At 46.4% G+C, this 19,833-nt stretch overlaps 1 protein-coding gene across 17 annotated transcripts in view; it reads left to right on the top strand.

Annotated features, from left to right (window-relative positions):
- The window catches only part of LOC111144685 (potassium calcium-activated channel subfamily M alpha 1), a 726,020-nt gene that overhangs the window by 517,542 nt on the left and 188,645 nt on the right, over positions 1 to 19,833 (top strand). For all 17 annotated transcript variants that reach the window (XM_022499102.1, XM_022499098.1, XM_022499101.1 and 14 more), the window contains 4 exons: positions 1,309 to 1,414; positions 3,165 to 3,247; positions 6,838 to 6,907; positions 13,100 to 13,255. In XM_022499102.1, coding sequence (XP_022354810.1) covers positions 1,309 to 1,414; positions 3,165 to 3,247; positions 6,838 to 6,907; positions 13,100 to 13,255 — 415 coding nt within the window. The remainder of the gene's footprint in view (positions 1 to 1,308; positions 1,415 to 3,164; positions 3,248 to 6,837; positions 6,908 to 13,099; positions 13,256 to 19,833) is intronic.

Below are 19,833 nucleotides of genomic sequence, written 5' to 3'. Positions count from 1 at the left end.
TTCAGTTCGGTGCTTAGCCTGTCCTTACCAGCTGAGGGGCCTGTCCTCTGCAGAGCATTATGGGAGGTTCAGGAGAAGTAGTGTGCGTAGGTTTTGCCCTCATATCGGTTGGGATTTCAAGATGAGCACGTGTGCAACAATGAGAGCTCAACATCTAACCTATATTCACTGACTGAAGTCAGTTTCATCAGGAGGCAGAATTGCACCAGGCACTTGCTTCAGGGAGAGACCAGCATTTCCTGCATGACCAGGCAGACTTCCCAAGAGGGGCCCAACCAGTAATGGGTCTCAAAGACTGGTCCAATGTGCACAGGGTCGGTTTCTCTCTTACCACAGCTTGAGACTGAATCAACAAGCCAGTGGCCAATGCTTTACTTGCTGGGATTCACCTTCGTGTGGCCAGCATCTGCCAGCGTCAGCACTGTAGTAGACGGCCCAGTTAATTAACCTCTTGAAGATTTGGGTTAATAACATCCCTTCCTCCAGGGTTATTTTGAGGTTTAAATGAGTTAATACTTGTCAAGTGCTTGAAACGGTGTCTGCCGCATAGTAAGTGCTGGAAAACATTAACAATTCCTACTAAGTACTTAATGAGTGTTAGGCAAGCATGGACAAACACGGAACCTAGTAGGTTTGAACCAAATATCATCTCCCAGCGCCTAGCCTGATACCTTATAGAGAGTAGAAATCTTTCATCTCCACAGAAGTAATAAATGGATGAGTGGGTCAATCAGTGTTTTAATCCTTGTTCTCCAATGGGAACGATGTCTGGACAGTTCAGCACTGAGAATGATGAATAGTGTACACATGTGTGAATCAAGAGCAGTACTGAGAGTACATTAACTCGGTCTGTGGCTGCTCAGAGGTGACATGTTTTGATCCAGGCCCTGGGGGATGAGAAGTCCATGTGGCTGAGAACCAGAGAAGAGGCTTTGAGGGAGGGAACGGCAGGAGGCTCTACCAGGGGGCGCCTTCGGCTAATCTCTGATGTCGCGGCTCCGTTTCTCTATTCATAAAGTCGGGATTCCGTTCCTAACAAAGTCGAAGACGTTTCGCCTCATAGGCCTCCGACTTTGTGAAAACTGTGAGCCTCTTTGTTTTACCTTGGTAACGGTTTGGGTTTTCAGTGGGCTGGGGTTTTATTTCTCTCGAGGGTGAAACTTTTATTTCTGGCAAGAAAAGGGGCTGCTTTGAAGGTGAAAGCCTTTTCCTAGGTCTTTCTCTTTGGAAGTCAAAAAAAAAGAAGGCCATGGAAGCAGAAATACTGGAATCTATTATATTAATGGCTGTTTCTTCTCTCCCTGCCAGCATTTCCCCTAACCTGGAGCTTGAGGCTCTGTTCAAACGACATTTTACTCAGGTGGAATTTTATCAGGGTTCAGTCCTCAATCCACATGATCTTGCAAGAGTCAAGGTAAGAAGTAAGAGGTGACTTCTGCTTTTATTCCATCTGAGAGGGGACTGACTCTGTGGTGAGGGCACATGCCTCCTAGGATGGCCAAGAGTCACCTCCGCACCCCTAATGAGATAAGTCAGATGCCACCAGCCTTGACATCACCCTTTCCCTGGTCCCAGAGTTTCATTCCACTGGCACTTGCTAGGCTACTTCCCTCACTTGGACTAGTCATAAAATGAAAGTTATTTTGCCAGTTCCCTCAATGTTAGCACTCCTCAAGGAAGTAGACCAGTTGTACGGATTCGGTAACCTCATATACAATGTAATAATCAAGTAATTCCCCTCTTAAATACTTAAGTTGGTCTCTGTGTAGCTCTGAAATCTATTATTTACATTGGAAAGGAGCATAACATGAAGGATAAAGTATAAATAAATATCTGCCAGGCCATAAAACATTTTTAGCTTCCTTTTTTTTTTTTCTGCCACCAAAGACTAAAAGCATAAAACTAAACATGCAGATATCTGATATCACTTGGTAAAGGGCTAATCTTTCATTCCAAATTCTGTTAAGTTAAAAATCTTCTTATAAAGCAGACCTGAGGCTTATAAAGTAAAAGGATAGAGCAAAGTGACATCTGCTATTTTGCTCGTTTTATATAGATTTTGTAAACACGTTCAATATTTGCATGGCAGTGGATATAGACTAATATTGTGAATCCACTGACTTCTAAATGCTAACTGTGGTCACTACATAATTTAGTGAATAATGTCATTGGCAAACATGAATAAGCAGAAGGATCTGGGTAAATTCTTTGGATTATTAAAGAAAACTAGAGACAATTTGTGACATACTGCAGAGGAAACAATGGCCTCCCACCAAAATGCAGGAATGGTCTATTAAGTACAACATATCAAGTGGGACAGATTGCAGACCTGAGCCAGAACAAGAATTCTTATGCTTATAGAGTCCAGTTAATCTTAATATTACCCAGACATGATCCAAGTTATGACTAATGTGAAATCTAATGAGAACTTGGAGAAAATAGTTACTGTTCAAGGACCTAATTTGATGCAAGCAATTATTAGCATAACTCATCATTCCCTCAAAGGCATAAATCTTATTTTGGCTCATGTTTAGAAAAGTCAGTAGGTTTTGAGGTCATCTGTAACACATCATTTCATATACATAGATTTGTTGTCTTTTGAATATCTGAATGCTAATTGAATACTAAATAATACTGAGTTGTTATCTGATTTAGGGCTCTTATTTCCTCCTGTTCCACAGTGAAGATGTGAAAAAGGTCAGATGAAGGACTTTGGAGTCTCAATATCTGAATCCTTGACTATTCGATTAACTTGGTAACCTGAGAGAAGGGATTTAGCTCATCTGATGCCATTTCCTGACCAGAAAAATTAAGATGATGGGGTAGATCCATTGGTAGGGAAAGGAGGCAGAGAAGGGATTAAAAGGCTTCGTTAATTGTTATTTAAAGAAATCTGGAAAGATTGCATCTAAGTCACTATGCCAAATGAAAAGTATAATTACGAAGGTCCACGTTGTACCCTCGAACAACAACAAGTTGAAATGTTTATACCATAACAAGAACTTGCGAGCTACACTTTTGACAAAAACTATAATCTCTCAGAATTATTTTTTTGTTTCCTTGCAAAGCACCAGATTCCCCAAAAGCTGTCGACAGAGAAAGACTGCAACCAGGCATGGCTATTTATATGTTTGTGTTCTGTGATTTTCCTTTCCGTGTCTTAGATAGAGTCAGCAGACGCGTGCCTCATCCTTGCCAACAAGTACTGCGCTGACCCTGATGCTGAAGACGCCTCCAACATAATGAGGTAACACCGGGGAGACCAGGGAAGGCTCTGGGCTTGGCGCTCTGCAGCCCCTTGGCTGCCCTTTTGGGTTCTCTGCAGAGCATCATCTCTGTGGGAACTTTTTTCCTTCATGAGCCACTCTATAGCTTGCCACAAACATAGGTCCAGGGGAGCTGAGGCGCCGGTGGCTGTGGAGGGCAGTGCCACAAGGCATCATAGACAGGAAGCTTATCCTTGGCAGGTGGGACCCCTGGGGCTCACAGTGGGTCTTGGGTTTGAGATGTTTCAGACAGGACTAGGAAAGAGAGATTGAGATGGGTGTAGGCCTGAAGTAAGGTACCATTTTCCCGAAGGGGGAGTGGACCTGCCAAGACTTGACTGTGGGCGATTTTGTCCCCCAGAGACATTTAGAGATATCTGGAGATGTTATTGGTTGTTGTAATGAACGGATGACGCTGCTCACATCCCAGGAGGTAGAGGCCAGGCGTGCTGTTCAACATCCTACAACACACAGGGGACAGTTCCCCACAGCAGAGAATTATCTGGCTCCAAATGTCAGTAGTGCCAAGCTTGAGAAGCTCCATGTTGGAACTTTCCAAGTGTGTCTGTGGCATTGATTAATATCCCCCTCAAAGAGGAGTTGGTTGACTGATGGGATTGTTTCAGCCGGTTTCCCAGAATGAAACAGTGTCTTCACTGAAAGCCTTCTCAGTGCTTTTAATACTAACATGCTTTTCTAAGATAATGATCGACAGAGAATTTAGCAAACCTATTTGACTCCAACCCTCCCCTTCCCCCCCCACCACCTTTTTTTTACAGAACATCTTTGGGTGGGCAGGGACACACTCTGGAGACCACCACCCAGTGCCCTCCCTGGAAATGGGTGAGGCCCATGAAAGACCATCTCCTGGCCTGACCTGACACGGCTGACCCCTACTCCCTCTTCTTTTCTCATTTCAGAAGAACACTGTTCTTCGACAATGGAATGCCAAAAAAGATATTTAGCTCCGGAGAGTTAAAACCCCTCAGGATTCTTCTTCTCCCCTCCGGCCTACATTGCAGAGTAGTTAAGAGGCCTGGAAGGGAATAATACAGAAATGCTTCTGGAGAAGAGATGAACTAAGAGAAAACATTCCCTCCCACTACATTCCCAGGAACTCTTGCCTAATTGTGAGCAGCCGTCCTTTGGTCCAGACAGACCTCCCTCTCCCCACAGCTTGGTTTGCTGCAGCCTGGGAATGTACTGGGATGAGGTCTTGGGAAGTGGCATCATCACCATGCTCCCGTCTCCCTTCCTTTGCTTCTAATCGGTGGCCCCAAGTGACATGAGCTTTCCCATCACTGAGGTGGGGGACTCCCCTGGTGCATCACGGATGAGCACGTCTGTCTTTCCCTCAGCATCTGGTCCCTGTGTCTGGCAAGCGACATCTGGCACAGTATTCTCTTTCCTCCCACTTTTCTTTGGCAATATGTTTTCGCGCAGTTGTTTTAAGGAAGTTGATGCATGAACTCTTGTCCCCATGGCGCTTGCCAGCCTGCAGGGAGGTGGTGGAATGGGGACATGGGTCCACACCTGGGTCCACCCCCTAAACTAGTCACAGCTGGAATGTGACTACAACAGCTCACTGTCAGGTGCTCCAGAGGGACCCCCTTCCTGAACTAGGATTTCCATCCTTCCCCACGTTTTCATGTCATCTGAAATGATAAAAACGTAGCCTTTCAGGAACTAGTCTTCCTGATCGTGAGATTTTCAAACATAAAAACAAAAGAAAATAAAGTGTAATGTGTTGACCCCTGGAGAAGTTTTGGGGCTAGTGTCTTTTATTTTCCCCCTTCCAAAAGTGAATAATGGAAATGAGTAATAGTTTGGAAATGGGCATTTCTCTGAATGGCAATATTTCATTTAAGCCCAGGCTGCAGTAGGGCCGATATGAAGACTTGTAAGTTACCAGGGTGTTTGGCGGGATGCCACCGCATGAAAATTACAGGACAGAGGTAGCATCAGACATGTGGTGAAGCCATACAGTAACCAGAATCAGAACTAAGGCCCAGGCAGCAAAAGGAAATGGAAAGTTCAGGGTTAAAAACTGGGCTCTGTCTTTCCCTTATTTGTGTAATCCTCCTTTCTCCTTAGTTTAATGAGACCAATCTGCCCCTCTTGAAATTAAAATGTCAAAGAGTCATTTGAAATGAGCTAATGCAGGAGACCCCGCTCTGGCAGTGAACGGAATTCAGGGCTGACGGAAGCTCAGAGTCCTTGAGTTATAAGCAAGAGCCAACACAACACTTTTTCAACAATAAAATGAATTCCTTCAAGAGCAAAAGCCCGGGGTGAATTTGTGCAGGAAGAGGCTTCTGTGCGATCCGTTTCCTAAATTCACAAGTTGTAGCTTTTCAGATAAAACTGCTCCCTGACTGCCTTCTCTCCATTTTCCCCCCCAAAAAGGGATGAAGCACGGAGAGGTTTCTTGGTGCAGAGTTTGTGGGGGTGGTCCTAATACATGCACTTGCATTTCTGATTAGGCTTCGCGGTGGGCTGTCCTGTGGAATTCTATTCTTTAGCCTTCCTTGTCACAGAAGGAAATGTGCAATGTCACCTCTGACAGAGTCGGTAATGACAAAAACCATAACTTACACGTGGAGAGAGCTTTTAATGATTTCAAAGCATTTCCACATCTGGTCTTTCATTTGCTGCTCATACCAAAGCCTGTGAAATAAATAAAGCAGGTACCATTGCCCCCAACGTCCAGATGAGGAAGCAGTCACAAAGAACCCAGGGATTTCCTGAAGGTCACCCAGTTCCTTAGTGCACTGGGACTGGAATCCAGGTGTTTCTACTCCTCCATTTGTAACCCAGTCTCAGGGAGCAGGAGCCAGGGGGTGGATTGGGGAAGGGCAGTGACTCATAGGCAGTATAGACTGAGGGCAGTTTGTCTGGATGGTAGGGGGCAGGGAGAGTGGAATTTTCTACCAGACGGTGGCCGTCCAGCCAGGCCTTGGATTTTTATTTTCCACCAGCATTAAAGTCTTCACTTAGACTCTATTATCTATCAAAGGCTGAGTCATTGATCCCGACATAAGAGCCCTGCTCAGAAATCATTTTTGTCAGTGGCCGTGTGTGTGACAGTTCGTATCATTTGTCAGGCTGGTTGTTTGATTCGTCATTGTTGTCTCAAGTTGCTAACTTGGAGAACTGGACTCAGAGCAAGTTACTTCTAGGCTTGTCCCCAGGGTATGTGAGATTGCAAACCTCCCTCGGCCCATGGGTTGAGCTCGCCTTATTTAGATGTCTCTGTAGGCAGTAAGCCTGTGACCCTGCTCTGGAGCCGCGGCCCCACTACACGGGCTCACACGCCGACACCAAGGCACCAGAGAACCGCTCTCTTCTTTCCTGCCCCGGGCACAGTCTGTGGCCATTCTGTTGATTTCTTTCTCACGCTGCCATGGGGTACGGTGAGGGACACCGTTCAACCAGGCCCTGTGCCGGCAAGCCTTCTGGATGGTCCTGGCTGCTGGCCCCGCCTTCACTCTGGGCACAGTCAAATTCGCGTTCCCGTCAGACTCCAAGAGTAGGACAAACCCTGCCTCAGCTTTGGTTCTTTCTTTTTCAGAGTAATCTCCATAAAGAACTACCACCCAAAGATAAGAATCATCACTCAGATGCTGCAGTATCACAACAAGGTAGGACAGCGAGAGGCGGGGCCCGTCGCAAGCTCAGAGGTGCACAAGCATGCCTGGTCTCTCTCCTCTCACTGTACAGCTGTGTGTGCACACACACACACGCACATGCACACATACACAAATGCACGTGCACACATACACACGTGCACATGCACACACACAGGCACCCACCCACCCAACACACACACACACGTGCACACATGTGCTGTTGTAATCCAAAGGGTTAGACAAGGGGTGCTGGGTACAAACCTCCCTGGGGCCTTTCTTCAGTGCAAGCACCTTGTTGACTGCTGCTCACTGGAAGGCAGCATCTGTTGGACCCCCAGGTTGGAATATTGATTTAACCTTAGATCCCAGTTTCAACAATGTCCATTTTTTATGTGCTCTACTCCTTTCTTTCTTTCTTTCTTTCTTTTTTCTTTTAAAAGATTTCATGTATTTATTTGACAGAGAGAGAGAGAGAGAGAGAGAGATCACAAGTAGGCAGAGAGGCAGGTGGGAAGCAGGCTCCCCGATGAGCAGAGAGCCCGATGTGGGGGTTTATCCCAGGACCCTGAGATCGTGACCCAAGCCAAAGGCAGAGGCTTTAACCCATTGAGCCACCCAGGCGCACCTCTACCTCATTCAGTATCTCCTGCACCTGATACCTCATTCAGTATCTCCTGACTAACTGCTATGTGCTCAGTGCGCTACCTGACCTCCCTAACCCCCCAGGCATATAAGTGAAGGAGTCCTGCCTTGTGCCCTCAGGGATGGACGTGGTAGTCGGGGGTAGAGAGCTTCCCAGGCGAGTGATAGGGTTTTGCTACCAGAGACCAGGTGACGTGGAGGAGCAGACCACGCACAGGGGCGGGGGGGGGGGGGATGAGGAACTCGGCCTTCTCCTGCTGCAGAGGAGAATAGGCTTGGTTGAACCGAGGGGAAAAAGTTGCTCTCCAGAGATAAGACATAAAGGAATTTTCCTCCTGTTCTAGTTTAGAAGGGGATTGGGAAGAAAACAAACGTTGGAGTCTATGCTGTTTCACTTGTGATTACTTCTCAGTCTCTCATTCAAAGGCACTGCTCCTTCACACCGCCTGTCACTGAGCTCCCAGGGAAACAGCTTTGGGGGAGGGAAGGTGGCACCTTTCTCCGTTTGATGTGGAACGGGTTATTCCCCGTAATGAGGCTGGGAAACCAGAGGCTGCTCAGTACCTGGAACCAGGTGTTCTGTCTGAACACAATAACTCCCCGCTGGGTTATGAGTGAGTGTATGTCCATCTTCTAGGCCATATTTCCTACGAAATAGGCAGTCAGGTGACCCAGAGAAGACCCTGTTTTGCCAAATGCACCAGTGCCATGCCATTATTTCTTAATTACTGGCAAGGGCTGCCCCATTTCGCCACGTGGAGGCCCATCAGAGGCCATTGTGAAGTGGGGCCTGCTGTTGGCGACGGGCCTACCGCTTGGGTCTGCTGCCCACTGCCCGGCCCTCGGCAGGTGCTTCCACGGCATAACGTGTTACACTCCAGCCAGTGGGCTTGGTGGTGGGCACCCAAGGTCCCATTGTCCTGTTCATCTCTGGAAAACCCAAGGACACGGAAGACATAAAGTGAGGATATGGGGGACTCACATGCATCGGTCTGGAGAAGTTTCTAGACAGCAGCCCCTATAGGTGGAGGGGAGTTTTATTAGCAAGCCTGTGGCTGGAGACAGCTCCTCAGGCAATAAACTCTTCTTTCATTTATGATTTGAAATTTCATTCAGTGTGGGAGTGCTTTAAGCTGTTGTTTAGGTTTTTGGCTGAATTTAGATTGATGAGGGAAATTAATGTAGTATGTTTAGAAAGGGCTGTCAATTCCTTTTTTTTCCCCTTCCAATGAGTATGGATGCCACCTCTTCAAGAAATTCAGGATGGTTTCAGCTGTGATTTCTGTCAAAGTCCAAGTAGCTGAATGGACCTAGGATCTGGATGGAACCTGGTCAGTACTCACATGACCACAGCCACAGTGAATGTCTGGTCCACACTGAGGACTCTGGTACAAACCTTTTCATGGTAATTATTCAGGAAAAAATGATGGCAACCAATCCTGAAAACACATTTTCAGGAAATGTGCCGAAAACATATTTTTGCTTAGAATCACCCCAATATGTTGGGGTTTCAGAGTCAGGGAAAATCACGTGTGAGACTTTGCCCCTGTAGGATGAGTAATGGATGAGCCCACTTTTCTCGATCATTTCCTTTCCCTCTTTTAGAGGGAGCAAAAAGTCCACTGGTCATTGTCATCCCATTCCTCATGGAATTGCAGATGGACACTTGTCACCCTGCTCTATAACTGCTATTTTGTGAGATGCTCCCACCTTCTCTTTAATCTGTTTTTTTCCCCATTGCCTTACAGTCTTATTTTTCTTCCTCTCTCTGTCCTTTCTCTTCATCCATGAATAAATGCCCAGAGACCTCCACCCATTAAAACTTGCTTTCTTGAAAGAACCTGGTATGTGCATGTAAACTTATGTTGCACTCAACACACTTTAAGTGATAGTTAATTGCATAATTGGATATGAGACTTAAAACATAAAGAATTTCAATTCCCTGTGCTCTAATGATGCTGGTATTCCAGGGCCTAAAGGGATGTAGGCAAGCTGCCTACTTCTCTCCAAGTAAAATTGGTCCTGAGTTTGTTATCATAGTAATCTTAGATATTTGTGGCGTATTTTATGGTTTTAAAAGAGCTTGACATCGATTATCACATTTAGTCCTCATTTGGCCATCTGTGCATGCTAGCGTCCCAGTGTGACTCCAGACCGGGAGTCTGTGCTCTCCCAGACGGAGCAGCTCTGGTGGGTACAACTCGTGGTCACTTGGCAGGCACTGAGCTAAGGACAGAATGGCCAGCTGTCACCTTCTCTGTAAATAGAGCCCACCCCACTGAACCAAACTGTGGTTCCTCACAGCAGGCCTTCTAGAAGGACTGGTGTTCTCTAAAGTGGATCTGATTTCGTGGAGAGAAACACTCAGCCCAGCCCAGATGTCTCTGAACACAGAAAGAAGATGGTACAGGGCACTCATTTTTGATTTGAGTGTTGTAAATGTCTTGAAGCTTTTCAAGGAAAGAACAGTTGATGATATAATAGTAAAGTATCACTTCCGATGACTTAGCTGCTAATGGATTTTTAATTTTCCGGATAGATTCTAGAAAAAAAAGGTCTTTGTCGGGCTGCCTGGGTGGCTCAGTGGGTTAAGCCTCTGCCTTCAGCTCAGGTCATGATCTCAGGGTCCTGGGATCGAGTCCCACATCGGGCTCTCTGCTAGGCAGGGAGCCTGCTTCCTCCTCTCTCTCTCTCTTTCTCTACTTGTGATCTCTGTCAAATAAATAAAATCTTTAAAAAAAAAAAAAAAGGTCTTTGTCTAGGACCTAGAAACCAAGTCCCAATGGCCCAATGGTGATGCAAGTTCTTTGAGCTTTCTCACTAAAAACACTTAGATACTTGGGCAATAGTGTTGAAGTGTTTTCTCTGTCGTGAACTTTGTTCCTTATGGTGGCTTTCTCAAAGTTATTTATGTATAGGGAAGGCTGGGACTGGACTTGACCTCTACTGGTTTCCCAGGAGAGCATATTTTCACATTCCTCCTTCTTGAGATGAAGAGTGGTCCAGTGGCTAATCAAAGGGGGACCCTGGTCCTGCTACGCCTGTTTTATCAGGCCTCATTCTTCAGATCCAGGATTTACCTCTAGACTTCTGTGCAGTGATGCTGGCATTTTCCAGTGGACCCAAATATTCCTCAGATGAAGGACAGAAGTGTCAGAAACAGAGGATTTGAGTTCCTTGTGAAATTTCCTCTCTTCATCTCATGCACACAGATGTTCCTCCTGGCCTTTGGTACATCCCTCCCTGCTCCCTGCCCCACAATTGGGGAAGATACAACGGCCCATGAAAGGAGGCCATATGGAAGCCTGAGAACTGAAACAGACTTGACTTTCCCATGTAATAACATGCGAAATATGTCTAAGGAACTCAAACCAGTTGGGGACAGGGGGACCCAAGGCCCAAGAGCCTGGACTTCATACCTTCAAAAACCTGGCACATGGGGATATGAGAGACTCTCTGGAAAAGGCTTTGTTTGATTGTTCATTTGCTTGCTTGAAAGTGCCATGAAGGTTAGTAAAGGGGGAAGGTGGCCTTTGCCAGCCAGTGAAGAGTTGGGAGAGAAACAGTGTAAGGGGCAAGAAGATCGGCTGGAATCAGGCCTGTGATGGGAGAAGGTCTCTGATACTCAGCTTGGCAGAAATTACCATCCACCATGGCCTACACACCAAACTTTTTAACCTTGCTCTCATTAGGGAGGATATGGTCTTCTCTCCCAGGAGTCACTGCTGGCTTAGGACTTGTGAAACTGTCACAGGACTTTGAGGAAGGGATTTCACAAGAAGGGTATTTCTGTTAGCAGAGCAAGAAGCCATTGGACTTGTTCTTGTTTCCATAATGGCATCTTCTCTTCTAGTAGGTACAACCGTAGTGTGTTATCCTGACAGTGAAGGGAAGCCTTCTGTAGGATGCTTCTGGTGTTTGCTGGTACCTGGAGAGAAATAGGCGTTTCAGGGCCATAAAGTCTTGGCATCCACGGGGGGCCTAGTAGGGCTCTCAGCTACAATCTCAAATGCAAAGCAAGCGGTCTTTCTCTTATGACTTGGACAAACACTTATAGAATTTTTGGGACAAAGACCTTGCATTTTGGGAGGTAGCTTTCTCCATTTATTAGACAAATTACATCCTTAGAAAGTTCCTTTATAAAATAAGCCAAAAAACTGCTTTCTTGTAACATATACCAGTCAGTCCTAATTCTGGCCCCTGGAACAAAGCAAGACAAGCCTAATCTCTTTTCATTGCCCCAGCACCTGAGGCTTTCAGAGGTAACCGTCTTGTCTCCGTGAGGGTGTGGTCCTTCTTTAGGCCAGACACTGCTGGCTCTCTTAACTGTTTTTCATAAGACGTTTTCCAGAACCCCCACCTCTCCTTGTGCTTGTCATTTTTTTCTGGAAGTTATTCAATTGATCAGTTTCCCTCTTTAAATCTGGCTGTTACAACAGGATCAAGTACTCTGGAACCAGCCTGACCGGTTCACAAGAGAATGAAACATTCGTTTCCCTTGATCTGGAGACCATTTCTAACAAGCAAGCATTGGCTTTCTCTGTAATCTGTCACACAGTTGGCCTCTTTTTGGGATTTGAGTTACCCACACACTTAAGTTTTTTTCCCTTCTTTCCCCCTCAGCTCTACTGCCAAGTTAGATCTTCTCATTTTGAATTTATACAATTGATTTTTTTTTTCGAACCTAAATGCTGCGCTTGACATTAAGACATTTAAAGATCTTTCCTTTAAAAATCTTTAAATTTAAAAATCTTTCCTGGTTGTTCTTCTGCCCATTTTTCCAATCCTGGCAAAGTTTTTGAATTTTGACTCCTTCATCCAATGGATAATCTCTGACTCTGCTTCATGCCGCTTAAAACTAATCAGATGAGCGTGTGTCTGTGTCCTTATCCTGGGGTGCGACCTGTGACATAGGATCAGTCCATCTGCAAGAGATCATAATATGTCTACACTGTGATTTGCCTGATGATTTAGGTCAGTGCTTCTCAAAGTGTGGTCCCCAGATCGGCACCTTGAATTTGTTAGAAATGCGAATTCTCCAGCCTCACCCCGCACCTTACTAGATCAGAAACTGTGAAGGAGGGGCTGGCAATATGTGTACCAACCCACCAGGTGATTCTGAGGCCCACTCAGACTTGGGAGCCACTGACCTGGAGTTTCGGGGATGCAGATTAAAAAAAGATTCTAAAACACACAGGCAACGGAGCGTCCGAGTCTGTTTGAGGAGCTCATTTATGAACAACCTAGCGAGATATTCTAGTAACGTGGGCTGATGTGTCTGTCCCAAGAGGAAATTCCCTCTGGACTCTGTTGGTTACATGACAAACCCCAGGGGAAGACCTGGGTTAGGGAGAAGCAACGTTGCAGAGAGAACCCCGAGGACTGAAGTCCACAGAATAGGGGAGTCAAATGAAACAGCGAACAGCAGGCTCAGGCCAGGAAAAGAAAGGATGAGTCTGAAGGCCTCTGAGCCGTTGGGCAGTGGTGCCTTTCCCAGAGGGGATTTGCCACCGTTGAACATTTAGCAACCTCAGTTCTCATACCTTGCGTTTGCTTCCACAGGCCCATCTGCTAAACATCCCGAGCTGGAACTGGAAAGAGGGAGATGATGCAATCTGCCTTGCGGAGCTGAAGCTGGGGTTCATAGCCCAGAGCTGTCTGGCTCAAGGCCTCTCCACCATGCTCGCCAACCTCTTCTCCATGAGGTCATTCATAAAGGTAACGTCTCGTCCTATTAGAGTCCATTAGCCCTGGATTCAGTTTGTCGTGGGGTTGAGTAGAGAGCACAGCTTAAACTCAAAACAGATCGACAGGCTTTAACCACTCTGGTTAAGGAGAAATTCCTGGTTACAGATTTGGGCACGAGGCCAACTTCTTTCAAAATTATGTTTTTATTTTTATTTGGCACATCCACGGCCATTAAATGATTGTTCAAAGCACAAATCCTCTCTTTTTTTTAGATAAACCACATGTTTATCTATCAACAAAGCCTCCGCTGTTAAAACAAAAATATGATTTATATACATTCCATATGGCACCAGAGCGCCTAAAGAAAAGAATTATCATTTTGCTTTTTTTACATCAAGTGGCTGGTGGACCTCTCACTGTGCAGATAAATGCAGACCATGTGTTTGTGCTGAAGCCCAAACCCCAACAACATAATTCATTTATTTATTTCTGCACAATCAAGGAGGCCAGCAGGGCTGACATGCCACGGTTGTTTGAATGGAGAGTGGAACGAGGGGCCGACTCCTCAGCAGCGGCGCCCTGTGTGCCATGAGACGGGCGGTCTGGCTCTGCTCGTCTCCTCTTCAGCCGGCTCACCCCATAGAGTGGGCTGGGCAGCCACCCCAGCATCTCCAGAGTGGCCCCTGCCTGCCGGGCCAACCCAGGCAATGAAAGACGCAACTCTGTCCTCACAGGTCAGGCCGGGGCATTGGCCCGGCCAGGGCAGGCCCATTTCCGGGATACTGGGTTGAAGGCCTGGCCCTTCCTAAGAGGGCTTTTGGAGTAATGATAACACCCGTCCTCATCTTTGGATTGTTCTTAGCCTAGACCAGTCAAGGAGGCAGACCAGGACAGGAAAACCTGCCCAGTTTGGGCCTTTCTGACTTGGCATTGGTGGCTCAGGATTTGGGCTTCGGTTTCCCCTTCCTGCAAGAGTAGGGATGGAGGTGGGAAAGTTGTGAGTTAACCAGGAGGTCCCATGAGGGGGGCTAGAAGCCCTGTGATCCTAGGTGTGATACCTCCAGCCCTTGGCTGCCATTACTGCTGTGTGTAGCACTGGTGGTCCGTTGTCCCGGGGAGTCGAGGCGATGGCCCTGGAGGCAGTGGGAAGGATGGGCGGGAAGAGTGGGGCTGAGACGAAGGACCGACTACATTCATGGGCTCACCCAGGGCGTCCCCAGCTGTGGGATTAGAGCAGGGCTTTTCTCTCAGTCCTTACCCTCTCTACCCACCTAATTTACATTACATAGGCAATTCCTAGATAAAAATCCTTTATGTGAAAGGACAAATTGTGCTGGAGTCTTCTTCTATCACTTTAGCAAAGGATGCCTTGATCAAAAAATTCCTTCAGCTCCCTATGTCCCCAAAGACCTCAACTCCACAGAACTCCAGGCTCAGACCCAGCACACAAATAAGGATATTGCGGTTTTTTTCTTTTCTTTCCTTTTCTTTTCCTTTCTTTTCTTTTCTTTTTTCAATGGCTTTTTTAATCCAGGCTGCTATTCCCCTGCCTGGATGAAACTGAATGCAGGCTAAATGGAGTTGGCAGGGGAGGTCTGTGTGGTGGGACTGAGAGGCATGCCCCAAAGCCAGATGTAGCCTTGTGTCTCCCAACAGCTCTCGTGTTCAACACAAGGAACCCAGACCCCAGGATAAAGGACTGTCACCAAGAGAGCTCTTCTGGCTCATTCATCTGAGCTCTGGTGGTTTCCTCCAGCAGGGAGTTACCCACAGGCCCAGGCACGAGGTCTGAGACCTGGGCTCTGCTTCCTTTTGTTGATGGAACACGGTCTTGGCAGGGCCCTACCGCACATGGGGCACTTGACATGCGTATGTTTTGATTTTGTGGTGCCTGCATGGAAACTGGAGCTGCCTGTCAAGAAAATTAATAAAATGGATATGACGCTGATTCCTCAGTGTTATTACCGAGCAGGGAGAAAGAACTTCTGTCCAACTCTCCTCAAGACCCTGCAGGGCCTCACCTCTGGAGCCCAGGACGTCCCCTCCAGCCTAGCGAATCCCACTGCCAAGTTCCTATTTAGGAAGAGCCTGTGGAAGAGGCCTGGCTGGGCCCTGGTGTAACTGAAAACACATTTCCCTCCTAGGGTTATGTTACCGTGTCATTTCTGCCCGGGGCCAGGTCCCCCATGTTCGGAGGTAGCTCTCTGAACATGGCCTCTTGACATTCAGGTGGTCTTTGTGTTGGAATTTGCTAAGGCACGTGACCTGGAAATAGCAAGGTTTCCCTGCATCTATTGTTTTCAGTTAAAATAAGGACCGCCGGAAGCATGTGTTCCCCATTCTGTGGAATCACGCTGGTGCACTGACCCTCCAGATCCCTGATCCTTGTCTCCTTCAGGTCATGATAAACACCTTGATGATGGTCTCCTCACAAGTTTTATATATTATCTCCTGTTCTCGAGGTCATGGCGTCTTTACTCATTTTTATTGGGCGGGGGGCAGATGGAAAAGGAAATCTAGAAATGGATGATTGTTGCCAGAAAATTGCTTCCTGCCCCAGTGTCCCCCATGTCCTCCGGCAGAGAATTCATTAGTACTTCCATAGGGACGGGAGGGCCTCGAGGATGGAGGGAGGTGGGATGAGGCTTTGGCGGATTCCATCCCTTGAGAACACTTAGTGTTTCTGGAAGCCAGAGGTGGAGTGTGTGCTCAGCCTGTCACTTGCCCTGGGCACGTACAGCATCTGTTTCTTGGTTCTGAAGAATACATTGTACTCTATATATATATCACAGGCAGAAGCACAGTGGCCGCCCACGGGGACTTTAGTGTCCATGAGACCGAAAGCCAAGGCTGAAAGGGAGGATAATAAAGCTTAGCAAGAGGGAGGGGCTCCTGCTATCCAGGGGTTCCAAGGGACCCAGGCCAGTGGTACCAGCAAAATATGGGGAACACTTGTGTGTCCCCTTAGCAATATCACTTTCAAAGGCCCTTACCCCTGGGCCTCATTGCCCTCTTGAAAACCTGGTTCCCATGTTGGCTATGTCATCTCTGAATTGATCTAAACTTTTGGAGCATCTGTATTTTTAGCCCACCTCTTTGGGGTAAGGAATTCAAGTGTGCTAACTACTGTTAAAGACTTTTTCCTGGCTATTCTTATGTAATTTGCTCTGCTTAACCTTCAAGGCATGTCCTCTGAAGTTTCTGGTATGCTGGGATTTAACAAATCCATGATAACCTGATAGCAAATAACTTCATGAAAGAGGCACAGGTTGGCCACTCAGGGGTCCTCGGACCCCACAGCCTATTGCTAATGCTAGGGTAAGCATTTTCTCCAGCAGCACCCAGTTTTTGCCCTGAGTTCCTCCAGGGAGGGAAGGCAATGGTCCTGGTTCCTGAGACTAGTCTATATCTCCACTGTCAACCAGGTGTGGAATATCCTGTGTATTTACTGCTATCTGATCTCCTACCACCTGCCTGTCGGGTTCAAGTGAGAATCTTCCTATGATCTTCTGTAAAGACCAAGATAATGAACTTATTTATTTAGCCTCTCTGCCATTGCCTTGCTCCTGAGTCCCTGAGTAAGTGGCCACACTTACCCTCCACTTGGCTTCCTCCTTTCAATGTATTTTAAGATCCATTGATTTTTTTTTTTTCCTTGGGTTTAGAATTTTAGCATGTAATACTTTAGTGTCTCTTCAGCATGTGTGGTTTCATGTTGAGGCTTGACCTGCCATCTTTGTGAATTGTGCTATTATTCTTACTAGGATTAGCTGTCCTGGGCATGATAAATTGTATGTGTGGGTGTTGTGTATAATTTAGAGAGTGATTAACTCTTAACATTTCTTTTCAGTCTGTACTGACTCTTCAAAATTTAGCAGATTTAAATTATTCTCAGGATTGCTGAGCATTTGAACATTGCTAAGCTACCGTTTGAGTGTGTGTATGCGTGTGCGTGTACACACACACACACACATACACACACCCTGGTACATAGCATGTACTCTGTAATTATTTCTTGTGGGTGAAATGTTACTTGATATCGATCACAACATGGTCTTCTCTGTCACCTTTTCTATTTCTGAATGAGGAAGCCATAGGAAAACCAGGTGTGTGTTATTCAGAGTGTATCTTGGCTGAGGTGGACCTTGCTGGACCTGAAAACCACTTGTTCATTATTGATATTATCTCATTAAGATAAACTTTCAGCAATACATAGTCCTAGCTAGCACAACTTGTAGGCCAGGGAATCATTTTAATTCCTTTATTTCGGTGATGTTTATGTGCATCTGTGTCATTTTTTATATGCATGTATAAAAACAATATGGTTTAGGAGCTGGAAATATAAATCAAGACTCTAATAATAGCTGAACTATCTTGGGTTCTAACCCTGTGCCAAGTCCTAGGCTAAGTGCTTTATAGACATCAGTCATTTAATTCTCACGATGACTGTACCCACCACTGGCACTATTATACCCACTTTCCAGTGGCAGATACTGTGGGTTGTGAGAAGTTCAGTAACCTACATGAGGCCAGAACACCTGGAATTGACAAACTCACATGTCAAACCAAGCAAATTGGTTCCAGGTCTTTGAGTATACCAGGAGGAAATACGGTAGGGGCACCTGGGTGGCTCAGTTGGCTGAGCATCTGCCTTTGGCTCAGATCATGATCCCCGGGTCCTGGGACTGAGCCCTGGATCAGGCTCCCTGCTCAGCTGGGAGTCTGCTTCTCCCTCTGCCCCTCCTCCACCTTGTTTTTTTGTTTGTTTGTTTGTTTGTTTGTCCCCCCCCCCCAAAGAAATAAATAAAATATTTTAAAATAAGAGGAAATACGGTAAGGGGGAAACTTAGCTTTCTGTGGTTAGACATGGTTGCTTCGATAGAGATTCCCTGGGCACCTACTGTATTCCAGGCAGGATGCTAACCACACTGACATTCTCATGGCTAGCAGGCACTCATAAGCTTCAGGAAGCTTCTGTTATGACTGGGATGCATGGGCACACTTTTTGCAAGATGCATTCTCTGGGTCTTGCTGGCCTTTCTCTCCGGCAAGCTCTATAAAGGGCAGAAGTCACTGCATTAAAACATGTGAACCTAGGCTGGGATGAATCGGGATAAGGAAATTAGCAGGTTTTTCCAGAAGGAAGTCACATTACTTGCTGCTGTATTCAGAGAGTAAAGCTAATTGGCTTCAGTAGGTGCCTCTGGGAGAAAATAAACAGTTCTTATTGGCTGATGGGTGTAAGCTCTGCAGACCTGAGGTGTTCATCCACGTGAGGGAGACATACAAGCAACAAGGCTCAGCCCAGTGTGGAGTGGGCTGGAGGTGGGTGACGGGATCTCTGAAAGGGGGCCAGGGCTGCAACTGATAAGGGTCAAGGTGGCTTTCTGCTTCTGGGAGGGGATGCTGCTGGTGCCAGGGTAGAGGGTTTCTCCTGCAAAGTAAATCTATATAGCGTAAGTGAGATAGTGAGAGGCCATCTGATGCTTATTTTATATCCACAGGTGATGTCATCCCAATCACAACTTGTCATGAGAGTGAACTTCTGTAGATATGATACAAATATACTCACTTGCCATAATGTTTATTCTCATAAGTCCTATATATAGAGGGTTCCCAAATTTGTATCTCCATCTGGAACCTCCCCTCGAATGCAATGTCATCTATCTAACTGCCACTCAACATCTCTATTTGAGTTTTGCATCTCATCTGAGGCCTGACATACCCAGAATTGAATTCCCATTCTTTGTCTGGAGACACTGGCGATGCCATTCTTCCCATTGCTCAAATGAATATATTTGGAGCCATCCCCAGCTTCTTTCTTTTTCTCATGCACCTCGTTCAATCCAGCAGGAAATCCTCTCAGTTCTGACTTTCCAAATTTCTGACCACTTCCGTTCTTCCTGTCAGATCCAAACCACCATCCTTTGTCCTCCTTGAGCATTACATAAGCCTCCTGACTGGCCTCCCTGCTCTGCTTTTCTCCCTCTCCCACTCCGGTCTATCCTCAGTAGAGCACCCAGAACAATCCTTCACAAGCATGAACCAGATGCTCTCACCCCTCTGCATAAATCTCTCCATGGTGTCCTATCTCACCAGGAAAAAGTTCTTATGATGATCTCTAAGTCTGAAGCAATCCTCGCCGGCCTCATCTCCTAAGTGCTCTTCTGCTCCTTGCCATCAGCCGCAACCCTTTGGCTAGTCTTTAGGGTTACACACTTGCTATTTCTCTGGCTGAAACACTCTTCCCCTAGTAGCTTTCTGGTTTCCCTCTATCAGATCCCCCATGTCTTTGGTTTGTGTTAATTTAGGAGTGAGGCCCTTCTCTAAACCATTAGAGTTGCAGTTTTAAAAGGGCTTAACAGGGCCACCTGGGTGGCTCAGTGGGTTAAGCCTCTGCCTTCAGCTCAGGTCATGATCCCAGGGTCCTGGGATCGACCCCCACATCAGGCTCTCTGCTCAGCAGGGAGCCTGCTTCCCTTCCTCTCTCTCTGCCTGCCTCTCTGCCTACCTGTGATCTCTGTCAAATCAATCAATAAATAAAATCTTCTGAAAAAATAATAAAAGGGCTTAACAACAAATCTTTAATTGAAGTAGAATATATAAAC

The sequence above is a fragment of the Enhydra lutris genome, unplaced genomic scaffold, assembly GCF_002288905.1.
Source record: "Enhydra lutris kenyoni isolate GAN:26980312 unplaced genomic scaffold, ASM228890v2 scaffoldscaffold12, whole genome shotgun sequence".
NCBI lineage: Eukaryota > Metazoa > Chordata > Mammalia > Carnivora > Mustelidae > Enhydra > Enhydra lutris.
This window is presented reverse-complemented; position numbering and strand designations above follow the sequence as displayed.